The 21873-nt window shown below is 38.5% G+C and overlaps 1 protein-coding gene across 2 annotated transcripts in view; it reads right to left on the bottom strand.

Annotated features, from left to right (window-relative positions):
• The window catches only part of whrna (whirlin a), a 125177-nt gene that overhangs the window by 65584 nt on the left and 37720 nt on the right, over positions 1–21873 (bottom strand). For both annotated transcript variants that reach the window (XM_087791043.1, XM_087791045.1), the window contains exon 2: positions 42–260. In XM_087791043.1, coding sequence (XP_087647169.1) covers positions 42–260 — 219 coding nt within the window. The remainder of the gene's footprint in view (positions 1–41; positions 261–21873) is intronic.

Genomic DNA, 21873 nt, shown 5'->3' with positions numbered 1-21873 from the left:
GACTGGGGCTGTTAGCTCTGGAGCCGATCCCGTCCACGCACCTTCTTCTCGTCCCCGTCCTGCAGGAGCTGCATGTTGCTGCGCCGCTGGCTATCGGTCCTCCTCAAGGTGGCGCTCCGGTGCTCGGGCAGGTCGGGAGGAGGAGACACGCTTCTGCCCTGAGGGTCGACCCACGTATACACATGGTTGGTGACGTAGCCGCCGGGAATCCGTCCGACCGAGCGCACGGATAGATTTAGCTTTTTACTGCCCTTCAGCACCTGCAGAAGCAAAGAAACATCATCAGAGAATGTTTTAAAAAAAAAAAAACCAGCCACTTCATCAACTCAGAATAGAAACTGCCTTAAACCCACATACATCAAACTACTCAACTCTCCCTGAACGTTCCATCCATCTCTCGATCAATGAACTCCGGTGTGTCCGGATGGCTCAAGGCCATCATCAGTTTTTAAACCCACAGCTCTCATTTCACAGCGAAGAGATGGAGAAAAGGCTAAAATCAATGCGACGTGTCAATGCCAACAGTGGAGGAGATGTCGTTGATCGAGACCAAGAGGAACAGTGTGTGCCAGACACTCCCATGCATCTTTACTTTAACCGCAATGACTTGTTGGGAGTCCAAATATGGAGTGAAAATGAAGCACTGGACGGATTGTGACCATGTCGCCCTGCGGCGGTCGACCTATGTATCATTAGTGGGAGTTTAGCTCCGCCCCCGGGGGTTCAAGTGGAGATGAAAATATGACCTTGAGCAGCTAAAAGGATAAAAAAAGTGCAACCGGGGACAAAAATCAGTAACAATGCGAGAGAGAAACACAGATTCCTGTTGAAAATGGTGAATAATAAGGAAAAAAAAAAAATCCAATTTCAGCCTGGTGTTGGCAGAACGCTGCTTCATTTGTTACTCACAGCTGCAGGACAGCACCATTACGGAGTGAGAGATGTGGAGGTTCACAGCTCTCTTTTCATTATCAGTGCAGTTTCACAGCCTTTATTACTGCAGACATCGTGCACGGATTACAGCGATAGAGTGGCATCCTTTTCGGAGGGTGAAGTGTCTCAGCAGAGAATGTGATTTTAAACTTAACATACAAGCTCCTCCTCTGACCGACCGGCTGTCGAGAAGCATCACGAGGGGAGTTCTTAACAAGAATGGTTTCTCATTATCGGTCTTGAAATGATGGCAAAAATATGATGCTGTCGAAGCACACTTGAACCATCCTCTGTAAAATGTGTTCCATAGATAATTGTAAAATTCATCTATAAAGCTGTATTTTGGAGTTACAGACTCCTTAAATGCTTAATTAAAAAATAAATAATCTGAGATTTCAACGAGATGAGAGTCTACGTGAAGGAGTGGATAAGGTGTGAACAAGGGTGGGATGTTTTGCCAGAGGCAACTCAGCGCAAGACTAGGCAAGTTGGTTAAATAAAATAAAGTAATTTGATTGAAATTAAAATTGATAATAAATTAAAATTAAATAAACAACTTTTTGTAATAGGATGTTCTGCTCCCGAGAGATCAGGAAATGACATCACAAACAACACAAACAACCTCACACCTAAAACATTAAGTTTTTTAGAGGTTTATAAAGGCGTCTTAATGTTAGAGGTGCGAGAGTAAATCACAAACAAGAGTTCTTATGGGGCTATTATTGTCGCTAAAGCTTTGTAAATACGTGCAAGGATTCGCAAATATCTACGTGTATCTGTACAGAGATCCACAAATGAGTAACTCAATGTGTTATTCAGAATAAGTAAATGCTCAAATCTATAAAAACTGACAAGTCAAGCAACACAAACTTTGTGAAACTTCCCAAAAAACAGACAAAAACCCTCTCTCTTTGCGAGCGTGACTTTTGCAAAAGTCCTGCCGTGGTTCACGATCAGGGATTTATAAACAAATGCATCAGCTGCGATGACAACGCCCTTCCAGTAGGAGGCGGAAAACCTCAGTGCAGTTGAATAGATTGGAAATGGACACAAACACAAATAGCCCCGGAACCGCATGGTAAAAAAATATATATAATAATTTGTGCCACAAAATAATGATCTTTTCCTATCGTGAATTAATTAAAAAACTTGTGGGGTGGTGTAAATGCAGCTGATTGCATTTGTTTCCAAATCCTTTTAGACATTCACGGCAAAAGTCACAAAAAGCAGGTTTGTCTGTTTTTTGGAAGTTATGCAAAGTTTGTGATCCAACTGTTCTGGTTTATGAGTTCCTATATCATATGGGTGGTATGGCATTAATGACTTAAAAAGAGTGTAAAAGGTTCAGAGGCAATTATAATAATTTAAAAAACATTTTAATTTAAGATTTCCAGTCACTGTGAACTGACAACAAACTATTATAATAAAAATGATCTAGGATTTTTTTTGGCCGTTGATGATATCCCAGCAAATTATGATAATATAATGTGTCCTCTTTTATAGGTTTCCCATGAACTTTTAACTTCAAGTTTATCAAGAGATAAAGAGTCATCAAGTCTTGACATCATAGTCGAACCGACCCCTCGACAGTGAGTCGAGAGGTAAGAAGCCAGCAGTGGCCTCATTTAAGGAAGTTGAAAAGTCCTTCAAGCAATAGCTTTCAGAGGGACTGAGCAGAATCATAGACGTGTATTAAGCGTTGAATGTCACGGCCTCACATCTGAACAGTGAAATGAAGATTTGCAGTTCCTAACAAAATGAGGTCTGACCCTGAAATAATGCCCGCCTTGGAGCCACAAAGCCATGGATCGTGACATTTCTGGCAGTGGATTAACACTGTCGCTCTTTGACTTCCCGTCGTATGCTTCAGTAACTTTTCATTCCAACATGGCGGCAGATACGCACCGATTCTGGTCAAGTCTCTGAAGGACAAGAAATACACAATAATGTATTCATGTCGTCCTAGTTACTCCAAGACAAAGATACACATTTTCTATTTGAATTAAAAAGCAGGAACTGCTAAATGGGCCATATAACAATATCACATAAATTTATATGGCGTTTCTACTTTTCTCCCAGGGTAACATGGGTAATAAAAGACAGCATAAATGTGATGTTTTATGAATGCCTTCATCTTCAAGGAGCTGGGAATATGAACAGTGGTTATCAGATGACAAGGGTCCTTGTAATCATATGTTTTTCCACATTTCTATTCCCAAATTTCAGTTTCACAATCCAATGGAAGCTGTTTTTTTAACCTGAAATACTGTGAAATCACTTCCCAAACACAAAAAAAAGATTGCATATTGAAGCGTCACACTCAATTCTTACGCTTATTATGGGCTGTGTCAGTTCACAATTGTACTTGAAATTACGCACAGGATTCAGAATAACACTGTGGTCATCGATGCTGCTGTAATTACAATGTGAAAAAAGCATAAAAACATTAGTTTTAAAGTCCAATAAGCCGTAGTTTCATATTTTTTAAATACATTGCAGAGGTTTGCAAAACTATTTAAGGCACAAAATCTACCATTTAATATACCAATTTTCTATACAAATTAAAACATGTTTAAATATTTAATCCCCCAGTGTGAGAACATTTGAGCAACTGTATTATTTAAACCCCAGAATGGCAACATCTGTTCAAATCATCCTAGAAAATTGAATTAGCCAGAAACGAATGTTCGGTCTGAGCCAGAATAGGAAACCAAGGCTGTCATACAAAGTCCTCACATAGTACAGATGCCAGTGTCGGAGTTGTGACCCACAAGCCAACAAGAACTCGTAGTTATCGACAGACCTGCAGGGGTGGATGGATTCTAATGCATCCGGGCTGAAGGGAAAGTGCATATTATGACAGCAGGCTGATTAAACTGGGGGAACTCAACGGCAGAATAAATAGAGCCATACATAAAAACAGAAATTATAGAATAGTGTGTTGGGAAATTGCATTGAAAAGTGCTGTGGGTGGTGCTTTCTAAAACAATACACTCTCAGCAGGTCTAGACAATCCATTTTACACACAAAAGCTGACTCTACAAAGCCAACCAACAGTGACCACCCGGTTCCCTCACAGAAATGCAAAGTCATGTTCAATAGCCGGAGCAAAAGAGTCTGTGAAGGCATCATGGATCAAATTTGAATATATGGCGGATTTGGTTAGATCCCGACTTTGCCGACGACAGACAGAGGTCGACTTATAAAAAAGATTTAGTTTCAAAAATGATTAACTTTCTAAGAAATTTTCATAGGACATTTCTAAAAGTTTTTTGTTCAATATTGTCACAAACGTATGTGTTTACCTTGTAGAAAATGAATTCTTGTTTAAAGGGAAGATGTTCGTAGCTAGAATGAAAGTCATTACAGTTCAACTAATGTGTTGATTTAAGTGTGTCTTAAATAGATGTTGAACTCATTGTATCATCAGTGTCCGTTTGTACAAAACTCTCCTTTTAATCAAATATGTACATAATAAAATGATCTTAAACTCCACCCACTGAAAACACAGTTCTTCTGGAGATAAGATCGTGTTTACCATAACCACGCCCACTCTCGTGTGATTGGTCAACCCTCAAAATTTGTCACCAAGTGTCATCAATCCAGGAAGTATCCACCTCCAAGGGACTCATTGTATAAACAAAGTGTGGTGTGATTACAGCTGGCTGTTGGAGGAGTGAAGCCATTATTACGTCATAATGGACTCCGCTCTCGTAACCTCTCGTTCGCAGACATTTCAGAGGGGGTAGAACTTTATAAAGTAATAAGTTCAAAACATGGTCATGATGAGAGACTTACTGCATCTTGGAGAGGAAGATTCAACATTTGAAACATGCGAGTGAGTCAGAACAGTTGGGTCACAGAATTGCCGTTTAAAATAATGAAAAACAAAACGTTGTGTCCTTCCACCACATTTGTCTTTTACAGAAGGATGGTAGGTTCACAACAAGCACATTTTTTATAGTATATATATACATATATATATATATATGTGCAATGAATGAATACAGTTTTCTTCTTCATCTTGGACTAAGTCGTGAGAGACAGATGTTCGGGTCTGCTTTAGTAACTTTCTTCACATCTTCACAGGAAATCCTGGGGCTTTTCAATCAAGGACTATCTCTTAAGATTGGTCTGATACGTGACCTCACGCCTGGAACACATCACAAATTACTTGTCCAGCTGAACGTGTCATGCCTACTCAGAACCCCTTTCTCTCATCTAATGGACATTTCACACATGAAACAAAGTGAACATGTTTGAGTTATCCTGCTTTCCCCGTCATAATGTACAGTTTGAGGTCATGATACAAATGTAGGGAGAACTTTTATCCACATTACACCAGGACTTTGCGAAACCTATTTACTTAATTAAGGATCTAAATTCACATTTTCAACAGAACGTTTCAGGTCACTTTAAAAACCTTCAAACCGTCAACGGGGCCTATAGACAGTAGATCCAGGGGCCATAGAGGAAAACAACATTCTCAGCATGGCTGTGTCTTAGGAATGTTTCCATAAAAATGTCTAACAAAGCCAGGGACGACTGCCAGCCCTTGTGGAGTCCTTCCTTGACCGGAAATTTCTATGCCTCATTACCAGTAATTTGGACCAAAAATCTGTCATGTTGAATGAACAATTACAACATATTTTGTCACCATAGTAACATCTAAATGGAACTGTAGTTGTTCATAGATGGTAGTAAATGGTTTGACCTTCAGAATATCCAAATAGTGTGTTAAGATCCAAGCTGTTGTTGTAATCAGGCTGTGAATATGTTTTTTGTTTCCAGCCTCAATGCACTTCCCTAGTGGCTTCACTTTTTTATACCAAATGATGCCTCTCTCCATGAATCCAAATGGTACTAGAACCACCTTGGCAGAGGTAACAAACCAATTGCACTTAAAGGTCTACAAAGCAAAAGCAAAAAGCAATATATATTAATAGAAAAGTAAAACAAAAAATCTATGATTCCGCACAAACCTGGGGTTTTTCAGGTGATGGAACAGTTTAGTGTTAAAGACGGACAAGATTCTTTTTTGTCCAAGATTGTCAGATGCTGCAAGAAAATCCTTAATAAGACTCATCCAAACAAACAAACTAACAGAGGTGTCCTGGATCTCTGGGCCTGATAGTTTATCCCTGAGGAAGAGAAGTGTCAACACTGTGTTGCATTCTGTCCAGAAGCAAACAGAGTCACATAATATACTATCAGAGTATTTTGCTTAGAATTGTAGACGGAAATTATGTGATTTCTTTTAGTCCATGATCCATTTCTATTACATTTCCTGGTTTTAAATAATTTATTCAGCCACATTATCATATCCATCAGTGTCTTTTCAGCACAGAAAAGCACTCATTGGATTAAAAATGAGTCGACACCAATCTTAGTGGTTTAACATCATCTGAGACACTTAATTCTCTTTAAGTCTGTGATCCAGACTTTATTGTTTTACTAAATTTACACGTACATGTTACTAAACATAAAGATCAACTGTTAGTAATCAGGTGGAAAAAATGAAACTTTGTATGAAGAATGGAAGTATGACTTATTTATTCCCTGAAAGACTGAATTTATACTTAAAACGTTGATGAATGTGTGGAAACGTTAGTTGTTACTTAGTGTACGTTAGTGTTTTGTTACTTAAGGCCCTGGATGCGTAAATGTGAAGAGGAGAAACATTAAAACGGAATAATTACATATCGTTTGACTGACAGATATATTCAGACAAAAGCACGTCTTGAAAACTATTATTCAAAACAAACATTTACGAAGATGGTGGATTTGAAAACAAAAAATAAAAACAGAAAAATACATTGTTGCGGAATTTCTATAATCAGAAATAGGTTTAAAGATACTTCAACACTTATTACTTACACTTTAGCAATCTTATACACTGTTATTTAAACTCTCATTTTTATTTATCCATCATATCAATTCCATCCAACAAACTCTCTTATGAAGTTTGTTGGTAATATTCAATACCCCTGAGTCACTTGACTCATATTGGAGTGAGATTAAACAAATACTACTGTCAGGATTACTTCAGTGTGTACACACCGCTTACTGTGGCGTGATAATTAAGTCGTGTGCGAGCGTGTGCATGCTAACATGTTGACACGGGTAAACAGCCTCGGACCCAACACTTAGAGCGACTATTAGGTAATTGGCAGGATCTCCTACACGGAGAGCATTAATGGAACCGAACCATCAATCACTGGGATTAGCGGGAGGAAATGATCCGCAGTGTTCTGCTGAAGTCATCGCTGCTAATCCTGCAGTTCCACGGACCATCTCACACCATCTTCTTTTCTTTTTTTTTTAGAACGAGCCACAGATCTGTCTCTCAGGCACAAACCACAAACTAGCTGACACCGAAGTGTGACGACACATTCGTCACTAAATGAACTTGTTCTGTCAACAACATTAGTCACAGCTTTATCTGTTGAAATACTTCACCTTCAAAAAGGTCAAGTGCCTCATATTTCATGGTTTAATATTATGAGAACAAATGAACAAACCGACGTTGTGAAGATACGCTAATGTTGCTTTATTATCTGGTATCAGGTTGCACGTTCCCTCCGTCACAAACGTTATTATTACAAATTAATTTGGTTTTATATTGTGCTCATTGAAATACAGAGCATTGCCCAGGTATAAAGAATACAATTGAAAGCTAAATTACCCAAATAAATCTGACGAGAGAGAGGGAGGAGATAAATTCTAGCAGGTAATGATCCTTACAATTGCAGAAAGGAGCTGGAATTTAAAATCACTTCCCCCCCCCACTCACTGCTGCTGACACCTGACAGGTAATGAATTTTGAATTAGAGAGCCTTTATTTGTATTCTTATTTGTTCCTGTGAATAATATTTATTCCTGTTTAATGTGACTAAGGCTGCAAAACAAATAGCTCTACAGGGATGGATATGTTTGTTTGAATTGCGGGTGTCGTTATGACTCATTATAACAAAAGTAGCTGAAATTCTGCAAATCTCTCTTACTTTTACTTTGTATGTAGTATATGTATTAGATGTGGTGAAAAAAGGATAACTTATTTATTTAATAGGATAATATGAGTTGATTACAGAAAAAAAAGAAAAATTAATGGATATTCACGGTATATTTTAATCAGTCATAATCGTCATCAATGAGACTTTAATTATCATAAGAAAATTTACAGATATACCCCTTTAGAGAGTATTTGATGTTTGTGGGCTACCACGTTGGTGACCCCTGCTCTAGACAAAGGAGCCCCCCCCCCAAAAAAAATAAATATGTAGTTCAATAACCTAGGAAACTTATGTTTTATTTTCTCTGTTTCCTTTCTTGTTGCCCAATTGGAAATGTTTGAAGAATCAATAATGCAATTAGCGTATTGAAGGTTTATGATTTACAATCCATAATATTATGTATAAAGTTATTCCAGAAGTGTGTACCAGGTTGGTAAACCCCTGGTCTAGGGTCGGGTTAACCTGGTTAAACCCTGGTCTTTAGCTTTTGAAAAAGAGCAGCTTGTTGAAATCGTCACTAAGAAAGAGTCAAAACGTCAAAGAGCTATTTTTAGTTATTATCTGTCATGTATTTCATCTTCAACTATATTATACAAGTAATAGGAATCCTAAAGGTCTGCCACCAATGCAGATTTCTGGTTTTATTTGATTATTTTTGGTAGAAGAAAAAACAACAAGTCAGCGTTTTCAAGCTGCTTTACTACCACTACACTCTTTTTTAATGACCAGGATAAAACACTTCGTCACACATTGATTATATAGAACATTAACTTAACTAATTGTGTGAAATAAAATCTTTCTTGTGCAGCATTCTCTTAACATCTGTGTTGACTTCTCAATGTACACAAACAAAACAAACAGCCAGACATTTAGGTTTAGCGACAATTGTCCGTACAGAAGCAGTGCTCAGATGTGGGTGTGTGTGTGTGCGTGTGTGTGTTATCTAAACTGCAAGGTCAGCAGTATATGTAGAGGACAGTTATCCGTGCTGCACATCACACTTCTGCCTTTTTCTAGAGAAAGGAAGAACCAGGTGTGAGAATAGCATTGATCCCTGGAACAAGAAGGACTGATGATGATGATGAAGAAGAAGAAGAGTATGATAACTGTGATGATTTAGAGATATAAGAGCCAGAAAGGTTTTGCTGGGTTTTCCCACCATCATTAAAATGTTAAAGTACATTTTTTTGTGTGTTTAAATAAAACACTAAAAAGAAAAATGAACACAATTTTCAAAACAACATTTGAGATTCATAACGATTCATCAAATAAATATAATTTGTAAGAGAAAATGTACTTGTACTCAAACTACTGCGATGTCCAGAACTCTACTACTGTATGTCTACATGTCATGCATAGACAAGTCCACAGCAGTGTGTCTATTGTACATGTTTAATCCGATACCGGAAACCTGTACTTTTGAAGCGTTAAGCGTTATGAACCTGAAATTTGACCAAAAAATAACCTTAAGTTCTGTTCTGTCAGAATTACTTTGGAAGCAAATTGAGTGTGTGAGCCTGTGTGCATGAAGGTCAGGTGAGCTCCTTAAAGTGAGTAAATACTTAAATAAATAATACATAAATAAATGTTGAATGTTTGTTATTTATAGGAATCATTTGATCAGAAATAAGGCAGCTATAGTGAGGCTTTTTCCTCCGTTTATGTCCTATTGGCTGGACTTAAACTGGTCCTGCAACACAGACCATGTATATAAGAAGGTTCAGAGTAGACTGTACTTTCTGAGGAGGCTTCGATCATTTAACATCTGCAAGAAGCTCCTCTGCATGTTCTACCAGTCTGTGGTGGCCAGTGTCCTGTTCTATGCTGTGGTGTGTTGGGGTGGGAATGTGTCCAAGAGGAGTGTCAACAGGTTGGACAGGTTGATCAGGAGGACTGGCTCTGTGGTTGGAATGAAGCTGGACTCACCAGTGAGTTGCTGAGAGGAGATCATTGAACAAACTACTGTCCATCATGGATGATGACAGTCATCCTCTGAACACTGTCATCAGTGAGCAGAGAAGCAGATGAAGCACGAATGCTCCTTCCCAGGTGCAAAACAAATAGACTCAAGGACTCATTCATTCCTCGGGCTATTCAATTGTACAATTATGAGTTCGGGGGCAGGAGTGGAGTGAAAGTATCTGGATGGTCTGTTCTATGTTAGTCTTTGTATCCTTTGTCTTTGTTGTTTTTCTTTGATCTATGTTCTTTGTCTTTATCTTTAGACTTAGATTGTGCCATCTTGTTCTTTCTCTTTATGTTCTTCTTCTTATTTTAATCTGATTATTTTTTTATAAAAAATTGCTGTATGTATTGGCTATTGGAAAAAAACTTCATCAATAAAGTTTTACCTTACCTTACCTTATTTGGTGCCATTAAAAGTGCACAGTATCAGTTGGAAAGAAGCAGAAATAGGACTAGAGATGGCCACTAATAGCAGAGTTTGTTAGATGACAGTAAAAGACAGAAACGGCAAGAAAGAAATATCAGTGAATCGCTAACTGCAAACATTATTTTAAAGAAATGACCGAGCAAGATACAGTCACAAGCCTCAGGCGAATAAAATGACGAGCTACAAGAACGATGGTGACGATCTGCGCCAGACTGATGAATGACTGAGATAAACCAAAAATGATCTGCAAGCATACATCTCCATAAAGTCAGACTCTGCCCAGCATTCAACCGGTTGCCAAGTCCTTAACAAGTCATTAATATAAGTCGTGATTCAGAGTAGTTTTCCGATGTAAAGTTTCACAAACGAATCAAAGGTTAGTATAAAAACTGCTTGTAATCCTACGAGGTCACATTGTTGGGATTGGACAAACCAACTGCTGATGATTGCATTTTGTTGCAACTGGGTTATTGCGCTATTAATCTGCTGTAATTGCTTTCTGTAGCGCGGACCAAGCATGGAGGAATCATGAATTAGCCCTTTAGAGCTGCCATTGATTTCTTTTCCTGGCGCATGATTCATTCATTTCAGCATCTGTCGTGTCCGGGCTGATGAGAAGAGATGACCAGTCGCATGGAGGAGAACTTATTTAGTAATTATTTGTTTTCAACTGGACTATCCAATCGTGGAAAAAAGCTTTCATGCCCGCGACGAACAGGAAATGAGTAGAAAGTGTCAGGGCACGGATCAATCAGCCTCGTAACTGCTTCCCTCACAGTAGTTCATTAATCAAACAAACCTCCTGTCGCACCTGTCCTCCCCTCCATCTCTCTTCCGTCGAACGCCTTATCAGCACTTGTAATTTAAAATCTCCCCCTCTGACGCAGCCGGGCCCTTAACTCTCCCACTTATGTTCCTTCATACTGGGAGGGAAGGGAAAAAAATGGATTGAAAGAAAGAAGGTGAACAAAGTGTCCAACAACCTGCCGCGCTACAGACATTATTCATGTCCCACCGATGTAGAATGAAAGGTTGACTCTTTTCCAAGAACTACATCAGATCAATTAACTGTTGGTAGAGATGCTCCTAGTTTCAGATTTGAGCAAATGGAGGTTTTATTTCTGAGCAGAATCAAATGACGTAAACACTTACAGCAGTTAAAGCTACTGATTAAGAATCATGAGGAAGAAACCCAGAGAGTCCGGCGTCGATTTGTGCTCGTGAAAGTTTTTACTGAAGTTCTCAAACCCGATGTGTGATGTTATCGACTTTTAAAATGGTGATTCTCTGCCGTTATTAGATGCGTTTGTGGTCATGTGAATGTAGAAGCTGATGGTGGAGATAGCGGGGTTTTGAGTTTGCATGTATTCATCGTCCTGCTTACGAGAGGTCAGGAAACCAAAACGCTACACAAGCAATAAGGAGTTCTAACAGAGGTGAAAAACATCCCGATCTTTACAGCTTGACTGAAACATGTATCTTGACATGTGACAGGAGTCACAAGCTAATTATTGTTAAGATCATTTGCTCAAAAAGTATACAAAACAACCTTCTAGACAGAAATAATCAATCAGACGGAAACAACTTTTCCCTGGCCCCGTTAGTTGAGGAACACTGCCTTACAACCTATAACATCAAAAACCCAAAATGAAATTCTTGAGTGAAAAGATGTAAATATAGCGTTTTATTTGTGCCCATTTGTTGAGCGTGCAGTAAGAAATGTTGAGCACCTGAGAATATGTTTTGCGTGCACGTAAGTGACAGTTGACACCAGCAAATAATAAAGTGGTTTGAGCAAACTAAAATCTCTTTTACGTTCAATAAATCTCACTTTGTGCGCTTTGCGACTTCTGTACGATTGCTCGACTTCATCTCCCTGCGGGTGCACAGATTTTTCTTTTTTTTACGATCATGAACAACTGGCAGAAGCAAACGTGCAAACTATTCTTCATTCGACATTTTTACTTTTTCTTGCTGGCTGAAGTGAGCGGTTTAATGTTCAGAAACACTTGAATGCAACACTTCTCCCGGCACGTTGTTGCCGTATGACACCAAACAGCCAATTATTAATGCTAACCAAAACTAACTAAACTGATTATCAATCAACAATGAATCGTTGTATCTGGGTAATGAACCCTAAACACTCGTGCTGTGTCTCAAATCGCATACTTCTCTTAGTATGCTAGAAGTTAGTATGCATCAGTTTAGTGTACGTACTAACTAGTACGCAAATTCTCCACAGATAGTATGTCTCAAATCAAACTCTGCTGCTACACACTAACCTGAAATCACATGACAGCTTCTTCTTCTACTACTATTTAACGATGTTTCAACCAGCTGTTTGAACGCTATCGCCGACACCTGCTGGCAGCACGTTTTGCAACTTTGGAAAAAGAAATAAAGAAAAAATATGAGAATCTAAATAATCGCGAGATATTAAAGCTGGTATCAGCAGCGAAGACGTGTTTATCCTTCTACTGCTGCTGAAAATGCACCTGTAAGTATATGAATATATATGCATATATATATGACGTAACTTCCGTTTAAAACGTCACTAAGATGGCGGCTGTTTAGTGTGTTTAGTGTCCATCGAACCATGCTCAGTTTTGTGGGCGTGTTAGTACGCCAATATAGTGTGCATGGCACACTAAATTTCGCATACTAAGAATTGACACGCACTAACGCACTAAAAATACTAACTTTTAGTGCGCTAGTATGCGATTTGAGACACAGCATCGCTCAATACCTTCCTTTCAACAGCAGCCATTTTGATTTATTCCAATTTTTCTGCCTTGTTATTGAGCTAAAGGTGCAAAATGACGTCGTGTGGAGACAAATGTTCTACAACATGATAGATTTATTCTGTTTTTAGATTCCCCCTCAATAACAGTTTAACCTATCATGTGTTAATATGAACCACGTTGGTGAGAATTACCCTGAACAAATGACAACACAAACCAGTCCATGAATCATAGTCAACTCATTTCTGTCAAAGTCACATTACCGGGAATGGACTGAGACCAGCCTCCAGGCGTAGACATTCCAGCCGTCACACATCTACAAAGGTTTGTTCTGATGCACAGCAGGGGGTCACGACACGTACATCAGTGGGTGGCTCTTCCCCCCCCCCCCCACAGCAGGCCACCTCGCTCGCTGCCCACCACTGGGCTCCCGCGGGCGCATCCATGAGTTATGGAAAACATTCAGAGCGTTTCCGAGGCTCCGCGCATTAGCCTCTGTTTATATTCCGTCCAACTGTAAGTGGCTGCGAGTGAGTCAAAGTGTTTCTCCGACTGCGTGACTTTGTTTCGAGTCTGTGTGGGAGGATGGTCTGTAGAAGCTTCTACGATGGACCGAGAACGTCTTTCCATGCATGCGTCAAGGTTATCTCAGGCGCCGTCGCACAAACCTCCCACCCGAAGATGGAGAAGCGCATATTGCGTCCTGGCTTTTGATCAAACCTTGATGGAATAGATCCTATTTTAAATATCAGAGACATTTGTAATCTGGTATGAAATAAACTCTGTTTTGATGACTGGTGAAATCTGTGTTAACAGTTATAACAACGATTATATAGTTAATTTCAGGTATAATAATACAAAAAAAGTGGGTGATAATAAGATTTAATGCAAAATAAATATTGTGAAATGAAAGGTGTTGGTAAAAAATTAAAAAAAAAAAATCAGAATATGGGTGAAAATTAGTCTATAGTTTTTGTACGTTTTCATGTTGTGTGTATTACTTAAGGGGCAACTAATGTGTTGATATAAGTGTCAATCGATTATTTCACATTTAACTCGAATAGACATATCTTTGCGCTTGATGAAGTCTACTGACTCCTTCAAGAAACATCTTAAGATGTTTTTATTTGTTCAGGCTTTTCCTTGATTTTCTGGAACTCCTGTTGTGTTATCAGTTTTATCTTGACCTTTAAAGTATATACTGCTTTGTGACCCTGGTCTGGAAAAGCGCTATACAGATAAAAATTACTAAATATATATATATATATATATATATATATATATAAAACCATTGAATCTAGAACCGATGCATGAACGCAGTCGATGGGAAGCCGTCAGTTTCAGGCTCCTCATCCAACAGAGAGCCAGCAGGAGGTCGCCCAGGACTGACACCACTGGGACAATTTTCAAACACATTTACACAAAAATAAGCACACACACATTCTTTCAGAGGCACCTGCTGTGTGCTGCCTTTCCCCCAGGTCAAGTATGATGTGCACAGAGGTGTCATCGTACAACACTCACTAGAAATAACATGTCGTTATCAGCACACCACATATGCGGTTACAACGCTTCTACTGTCATCAATATTCTCCTCCGTAAAGAAGTGTTTATTTAGAAATGATAAATACACAACTAACACAACCACAAAATGGTTCAACAAATAAAACCGACCTTTTCAGTTTCTCTCGCTCCACTGTTTCTGTGATATTTTCCATCCCTTGTTATCTCGCAGCACAGAAATATTCGGTCACATTATCAGCTCGGGCCAGCCTAGAATCTCAATGGTCTCGGAGTTTTGTCAGCAGGGACCGAAAACTTGTCCAAATTCAATCTACAAGGATTGACGAACATACAAGGGGCGAAAAGGTTCTTATCAGACTGAGCAAATATGGTTTTCCGGAGCGCACTAGTCGAATCATTCCACTGTTCAACGACACTTCTTGTTCCGTTGGTCAGGCTGGTCTCATTGGATCTACGATTGTTCCCATTTTTCATAAACATGTTGGAATTTGTGTAACAGAAAAGTACACAAAAGCATGCATTAATAAGGACGTTCGCTCTACACCCACCAGTGTGTTGATACAGCAGCTCTAAAATGTAGAAGTTAACCATCTGTCTCCTCGCTTTTCTTCCTCATTCAGGGTCGGAGCTAGCATAAATTCCGGTCACTACAGATTTACTAAAAAGACACTAAAGTTTCCATAGTATCCTATTTTTACGTGATTTATGTAGTTTTAACTACTCATCTCCAGCTTGAGCTACTGGAGCTGATCAGATGTGCTGGAAACCAATGAGCCAAGAAAACCAAACACTGGAGAGGAAAATTCCACATTATTTTATCGGCACAGATTTAAACCAATTTAAATCTGAGGCACTGAATACATGAAAGAGCAACTAATGTGTGGATTTAAGTGCGTCTTAAAACTTATTTCGGACCTCTATTAGTTTGGACAAAACTCTCTTTTCATTGAAATATTTAGAAAATAATATTATTGTCAATAATCTTTCTAAATTAATATTCAATATGGAATAAATTAAATTAAAACTAGACATACGTGAGTTTTATGTGAGTTTCCAGCCTCCCTTTAATCCCTTACTATTGATGAAAGGAGCCACAAATCTGTAAACTTTTCATTAATTTACTAAATTTTGTTATATTGGACGTGTTTTAATTTCCATTGGGTTTTTTTGCCCCCTTTGTTTTGACCTAATCCAGTTGACCTCCAATTTCTAAGACATTTCTGTTGAGAGGTTTGAGAGTTTTTAAGAAACTGATATTAAAAAGATTCACTTGAAAGCAGTAATATAGATGTTATTGTAAAATATTATATGTATTTTTCCCAAATTTGTTCTTTTCAAAAATGACTGTTTTGCGGTATTTTTTGGGTGACTTGTCAAAAAAAAGCACTGCTTCTTTCTTTCTACAACAAGTCCATTGGAGGTGGAGACTTCCAGGATTGATGACAAGCGGTGACAAACCACGAGCTTGACCAATCACAGCAGAGTGGGAGTGGTTATGGTTACATAACATACATAATTGGTTACAAAATTGAATCTCCAGAGAAACAGTGTTATGAGTGGGCGGGGCTTAAGGACATTTTCCGATGTAAATATACTGATAAGTACAATAAAGGGTACAAGATCTATTTAAGAGACACTTAAATCAACAGTTTACATGTCTGTTCAGAGAAGATTTTTACTCTCTCTACTCAAGCCAACAGCCCATAAGCACAAGTTTATGAAGCTTCTTTTATAGCTGTTCGGTGAGCTTGCTGTCCATGCTAATGACTAACTAACCACAGGTAAGGACAATGCAGGAGACTCTCGTGGCCGTAGAGGACGCTTGACAGGTCACAGCCAATTAGAGGCGAGAGAGAGAGACAGCTGCTTCTGAATAATGCAGCACAGATATTAACACAATGTTGTCACAGACGCTGATGAGGAGGAACAACCACTTTCTGAAACTGAAGAGGTGAATTTTCAACATTTTTAACAATATTTATCCGTGAATTTGCATCATAACACTGACGCCGACACGAGCCCGTGGTCGGTCACTGTATGTTCCGTTTGACAGCCTTTTAAAAAAAAAAAAAGCTCCATGAAGAAAACAAACCGACCGACATTGACAATTCCGTCGATACACTTTGAAAGCCATTAAGTGGTCGAAGCCCCACAGGGATCGTGGACTATTTATTGTGACTTCTTGGGTCCATACAAGCCAATACAGCGGACAACCTGTTTAGCATCACTATTGCATTTTATTGACCTGAGATTCTCTTTATCGGCTGAACAAGTGTTGCCATGGTTGTAAAATAGCAATGAAAAGACTTATTTTAGCAGCTGTGAGAAGATGAAACAAGCTTCTACACAAAAACATAAAAAGAATCATTTTAAACAAGTTCTATTTTCCTCATTTAGAGTAAACGTGTCGAGAGATTTATGGCGAAAAGAATCTGGAGAAAAATGTCCGGCAGTGTTTGAAAGTGGAGTGTCTCATTTTTTTTAAGTGAAAAATATTGGCACTCTGGCCTGACAAGTATTTCCACATATAAATGTGGAATCCAAAGCAGGTTTTTTTTTTTTTCCGAGGTGTCAAACTCTCACACTAGAAAAAAGGGAGATTCACGAGTCAGGATCTCTTTCCAGGCATCTTTGACAGCAACCTCGTGACACCGCCTGGGAGAATCAAAAGGGAACGGTGAAAAGGCAGCACCGTTGTTAAGTCCTCGGGGCATCTAGAACCTGTCAAAGGACGCTCCCCCAAATCCTGTGGTGATGCTCCGTCTTACCACCCTGACGCATCCGCACACTCTTTCTCTCTGATCTCTCGCTGCTCACTTGTGCAGAAAATTAACTCCGCCGGCAGTGACGCATCCGCACAGACGATCCTAAACAAAGTGAGTTCGTGCAGCTCCTCTTCTGAGCCTGTGTGAGGCTCATCTGATTTTAGTGGCTCTAGTTTGACGTTTGCTCCTCATGGACCACTTGCTTTGTCATGAGATGCATATTTGATAGTTCTGTGGATAAACTGTCATTTTAAAACTACAAGGCAAACCTTATTATGAGCCATTGAGTGATCAAAGGAGTCGTCAGAGGTCAGGTGTCTAACTGAAGCCAACATTTTTGGCCTATTTTGGAGCGCCGTGTATGGAAGTACATCAGTGACCTTGATGATTGAAAGGTGTTTTTTTTAATTGAATTTAATATATATTTTTTGTTTTTTAAACAAAGTTTGATATTACAATCATTTCAAATATACTTTTTCTAAATTCAATTTTTTTTTTCCAAATTTGAAGCCTTTAAATTCTAAAATATTCAATTTTATGAAGTTGTTAGGGGTTTCTCTGTTCCGATGAACCGACCCCTCCCCAGCCAAGTACGTGGTGATGGAATGAAGGACAGACACATGGATGAGTTTAAGAAAAATGCTCGTTTAGTGAATTATGCAAAAGTCAGAGACAAACTTACATGAACACGGGCGCTAGCAAGCAGAGAGATCTATCGCAGACGTCTTCGGATGCCAGAACGCAAAGATCAGACAAAATGGTGGATCTTTATAGTAGAATATTCAGGTTAACGCCTCTAGTCAATTGTGAATGTAGGATTGGTCAGCGACTCTAAACACTTGATTCTAAGATGGCCGTCGCACGTGGTCGTAGTGGAAACTTACTGAAGGTTTGTTGTTTTCTAGAGAGAGTTCGTTCCCAGCTTCTTGCTGGACTGTTGTGTCTTTCAGTGGGAGTTTTCAAACAGGTGTCCACAGATTTGTTGTGACCTCGGCCTTGTGTTGCAGTCAGTGAATCCAATGCAATAATAGGATTATTTAATATGAATTAAATATGAAAGATTATCAGTTAATCAAGTGACTATTTGAAATGTGTGTTAAATCTAGATGATTGATTACAGTAAAGTTGTCATTTCCTTACAAAGTGAACCTTTCTAACATACAAATTGTTTGAATTAAATTATTCAAATATGAATTTCAACATTACAATATTTTAAAAACTACTGAACCATACTATAGAAGATTTTTGAGAATATTTTTTAAAAAGTGTGCTCTATAGTTTGCATAACGAGTTATACTACATAAGTAATGACTGTTCAAAAAATTTGGTAAGAAAAAAATAACGTGAAAAAGTTTGTTTAGTTATTTTAACTAGCAATTGACTCACTAGCCTGGTCTCAAATGAGTCGACCACAACAATTAATTACAAAAAAACGTTGTCGCCAAAAATGTCACACAAAACCATCCACATCCTTATTCAGCCCATTTACTCTCATAAAAATCGCCCACTCGATATGTGACCGTGTGAGAACTGGACTGAGCAACCCATGTCCAGGTAGTTGCATCACAAAATGTCAACAATTATTTAACAGCATATTTTAAAAATGATGATGAAAATACCTGCAACTTATTGTGTGTTAGCCATCGAGGACTAGCCTAGCATCATTATCAGGTCAAAAAATAAATCAATAAATAAAGGAAAAAAGACTTTCTTGAGGAGGATTTAATATTTGTTTGTAAAAAATGTTCACTTTCAGTAGTGGCAGATGTTACTAGAGAATGTTTTTTATGGAAGAAAACAGCATGACTTTTACTTGTGAATGTACGAAATGAAGCGTGAGGTCATAAACTGAGGTTAGAACTTTATAGTGGACATCGACCAGTGAACTGCTGCGGCTTCTGAGGACGGTCGCATTCTTCTAAACGGTCCCACGTCGTGGAGCAGCATTTCAATGTGTTGCCTTTCAAACACACACACACACACACACACACACACACACACACACACACACACACACACACACACACACACACACACACACACACACACACACACACACACACACACACACACACACACACACACACACACACACACACACACACACACACACACACACACACACACACACACACACACACACACACACACACACACACACACACAGTGTTGGGATCTGGCTGCAAAGATGTGGGCGGACAGGTGATGTAAACTAATGGGTGGATGCACCAACTGGAAACTCTGACACTAATGGTCCCGAAGAGAGAAGACGCGTCAGGTGCCATCTGGGCCGGCGACAAACATGCACGTTTCAAACCAAACATGTCATGGGAGTCAGGGAGCTGGATCTTTTTTTAAGAGTGATCTGAGCCACATAAGGAGCTCATCTAGCAGCGCCACATAAAATGTTGTCAAACTCCAAGAATCCTCATTTAAACCTATTAACGGTCGTCTGCTAATGACAGCAGACACTGCTGTCGGTCCTGATGCTTCGGCGCAAACTATTCGTCTCCGCAGATCGTCTCATAACAAAGATAATGGTTCAATCTCAAGTGAAGAAGGATTTTCAATCCTGCGAGCGCGAGTTAAAAATAAAACTAGGAGGAAATAGACACACGAGAAAACTCATTTGTAATTTTAACAGACTTGATGACAAAGTCAGGAAAAACTTTCTTAACGGTTCATTTTCGGTGCATATTTAGAAAAGTCTGGTTTTAATAATTGTGGTAAATAAATATATTAAAACTTTGTTCTTATTATCAGAGGTTTCTTATTAATGTTAACAACATTCTTGATGTGGTAATAGAGCAAACATGTTCTTTAAATTACATTCTCAATGTAGATATTAAGAGTTATTAATTCCTGTTTATGTTATTAAGATAAAAACACAGTATTAGTACTTAATATAATTAATTCAGAAATGTATTATACACCTTTGAACACCTTTTAAACCTCTTAATTATGCTGCCTTTTATACCGTCAATGGATCCCAGTGAGCACTACATTCGTTATTTATATATATCTTTATATATATTTGTATAATATACTCTTGAAATACTAAAGATAAGCAGGGAAAAATCACTTTTCTCTTATAGTTTCCCAATGCCCTGGCACTTAATCTCACACCCACGCCTACTTCATTGCGATCGCTCAAAGGTCGTGTCTTTTGAGCCATGAAGATGAGAATAGGCTGTGAGAACCAACAACATGAATACCATCATCTTTAATGTCTTTTATTTTTATTATATGTTAGTCCGAGTCGATAAAGTGATAAGAAAAGACCTCAAATGTGACGGAAAATAATTTTAAAAAAAAGGCCAGACTTTGTTGGATCAACTGGAAACATACACACTTCTACACAAAAAAATTAACATTAAATAAAAAGATATCTAAATTACTGTTGAAATATTTTTAGAGGGATTCAAAGCATTGAAGAGTAACTTTTATATTCGATTTTTTACTGGCAATAAAAGGGGAAAAATAGTGAATCCATCTTCCTTATCAATGCCATTGATCGACTACGCATATATACTCAATAACTGATAAAATATTGTTTTTAAATGAAAAAAATATGAGCGCTCACTGAAATTATAGTGGAGTCGGCAGTAAAATTCAAGTGATGGAGAACAAACATTAAACAAACCAATAATAATGTGTACAACACGATTGATCAGTTAAGTTTGTGGCAGCAAAGCCAACATTAACTCTGAATATCTCAAACGAAATTCTCTCCTCACTGAGGCAAAAACGTGAAGCATTTGTTAGAACATGTTGCCACATTTCGGACGACGTTTCTCAGCAGCGGCTACAAAAACCAACACGTCGGGAGTCGAATGTATTAAACAAGACGTTGTGGAGCGAAAAGCAGGACGAGCTCAATCAAAGAGTTCTGACCCCTGATGATATCTCCGTGTGTGACCTGATGATGGCGACATCTTTGTAGATTCTGCGGTTGATCATCAAGAACCTGACTCGCCTCTGGATGGTTGCCATGTCAACGGGGTTGTATGTAGAATCGCTTCTTCTCATCATTTCAACGAGGGGGTCACAGATGTGGCTCTGGTGGGCACCGTGACACATTCAACCTTTTTTTTTAAATAAATCATTTATAAAATGTATCTTCAGTTGATCATTATGGTCTGGAATGTGAGTTTTGTGACGTTAAAAAGACGGTATTTTCTTTGAGACTCTTGACGCATCTTGTTTCAGTTTTAAAGTTATAAGTTCAAAGTTAATTTACTCCAAAAACAAACCTGTGAACTCATGAAAATGGGTAAAACAAACCATATATGTATTTTTTTCTGTCTGTGAAAATAATGTCAGTGGTATGAAAAAGATTAGAGACTTTTGTCTTATAAAAGGCTAATCATGCAATATTTGTTTAATTGCAGGAAATGTGTAACAAACTGATTGTTCCTCAGGACCTCAGTTCACTTGAAGTACCTTGAAGTACCTCAAAATATTCATTTTTTTGCAACAAGCACTATAGATTTAAAAATAATATC

Source organism: Callionymus lyra, chromosome 5 (assembly GCF_982586985.1).
Source record: "Callionymus lyra chromosome 5, fCalLyr1.hap1.1, whole genome shotgun sequence".
Classification (NCBI taxonomy): Eukaryota; Metazoa; Chordata; class Actinopteri; order Syngnathiformes; family Callionymidae; genus Callionymus; species Callionymus lyra.
Note: the sequence above shows the minus strand (reverse complement) of the source record. Positions and strands in the feature narration are given on the sequence as shown.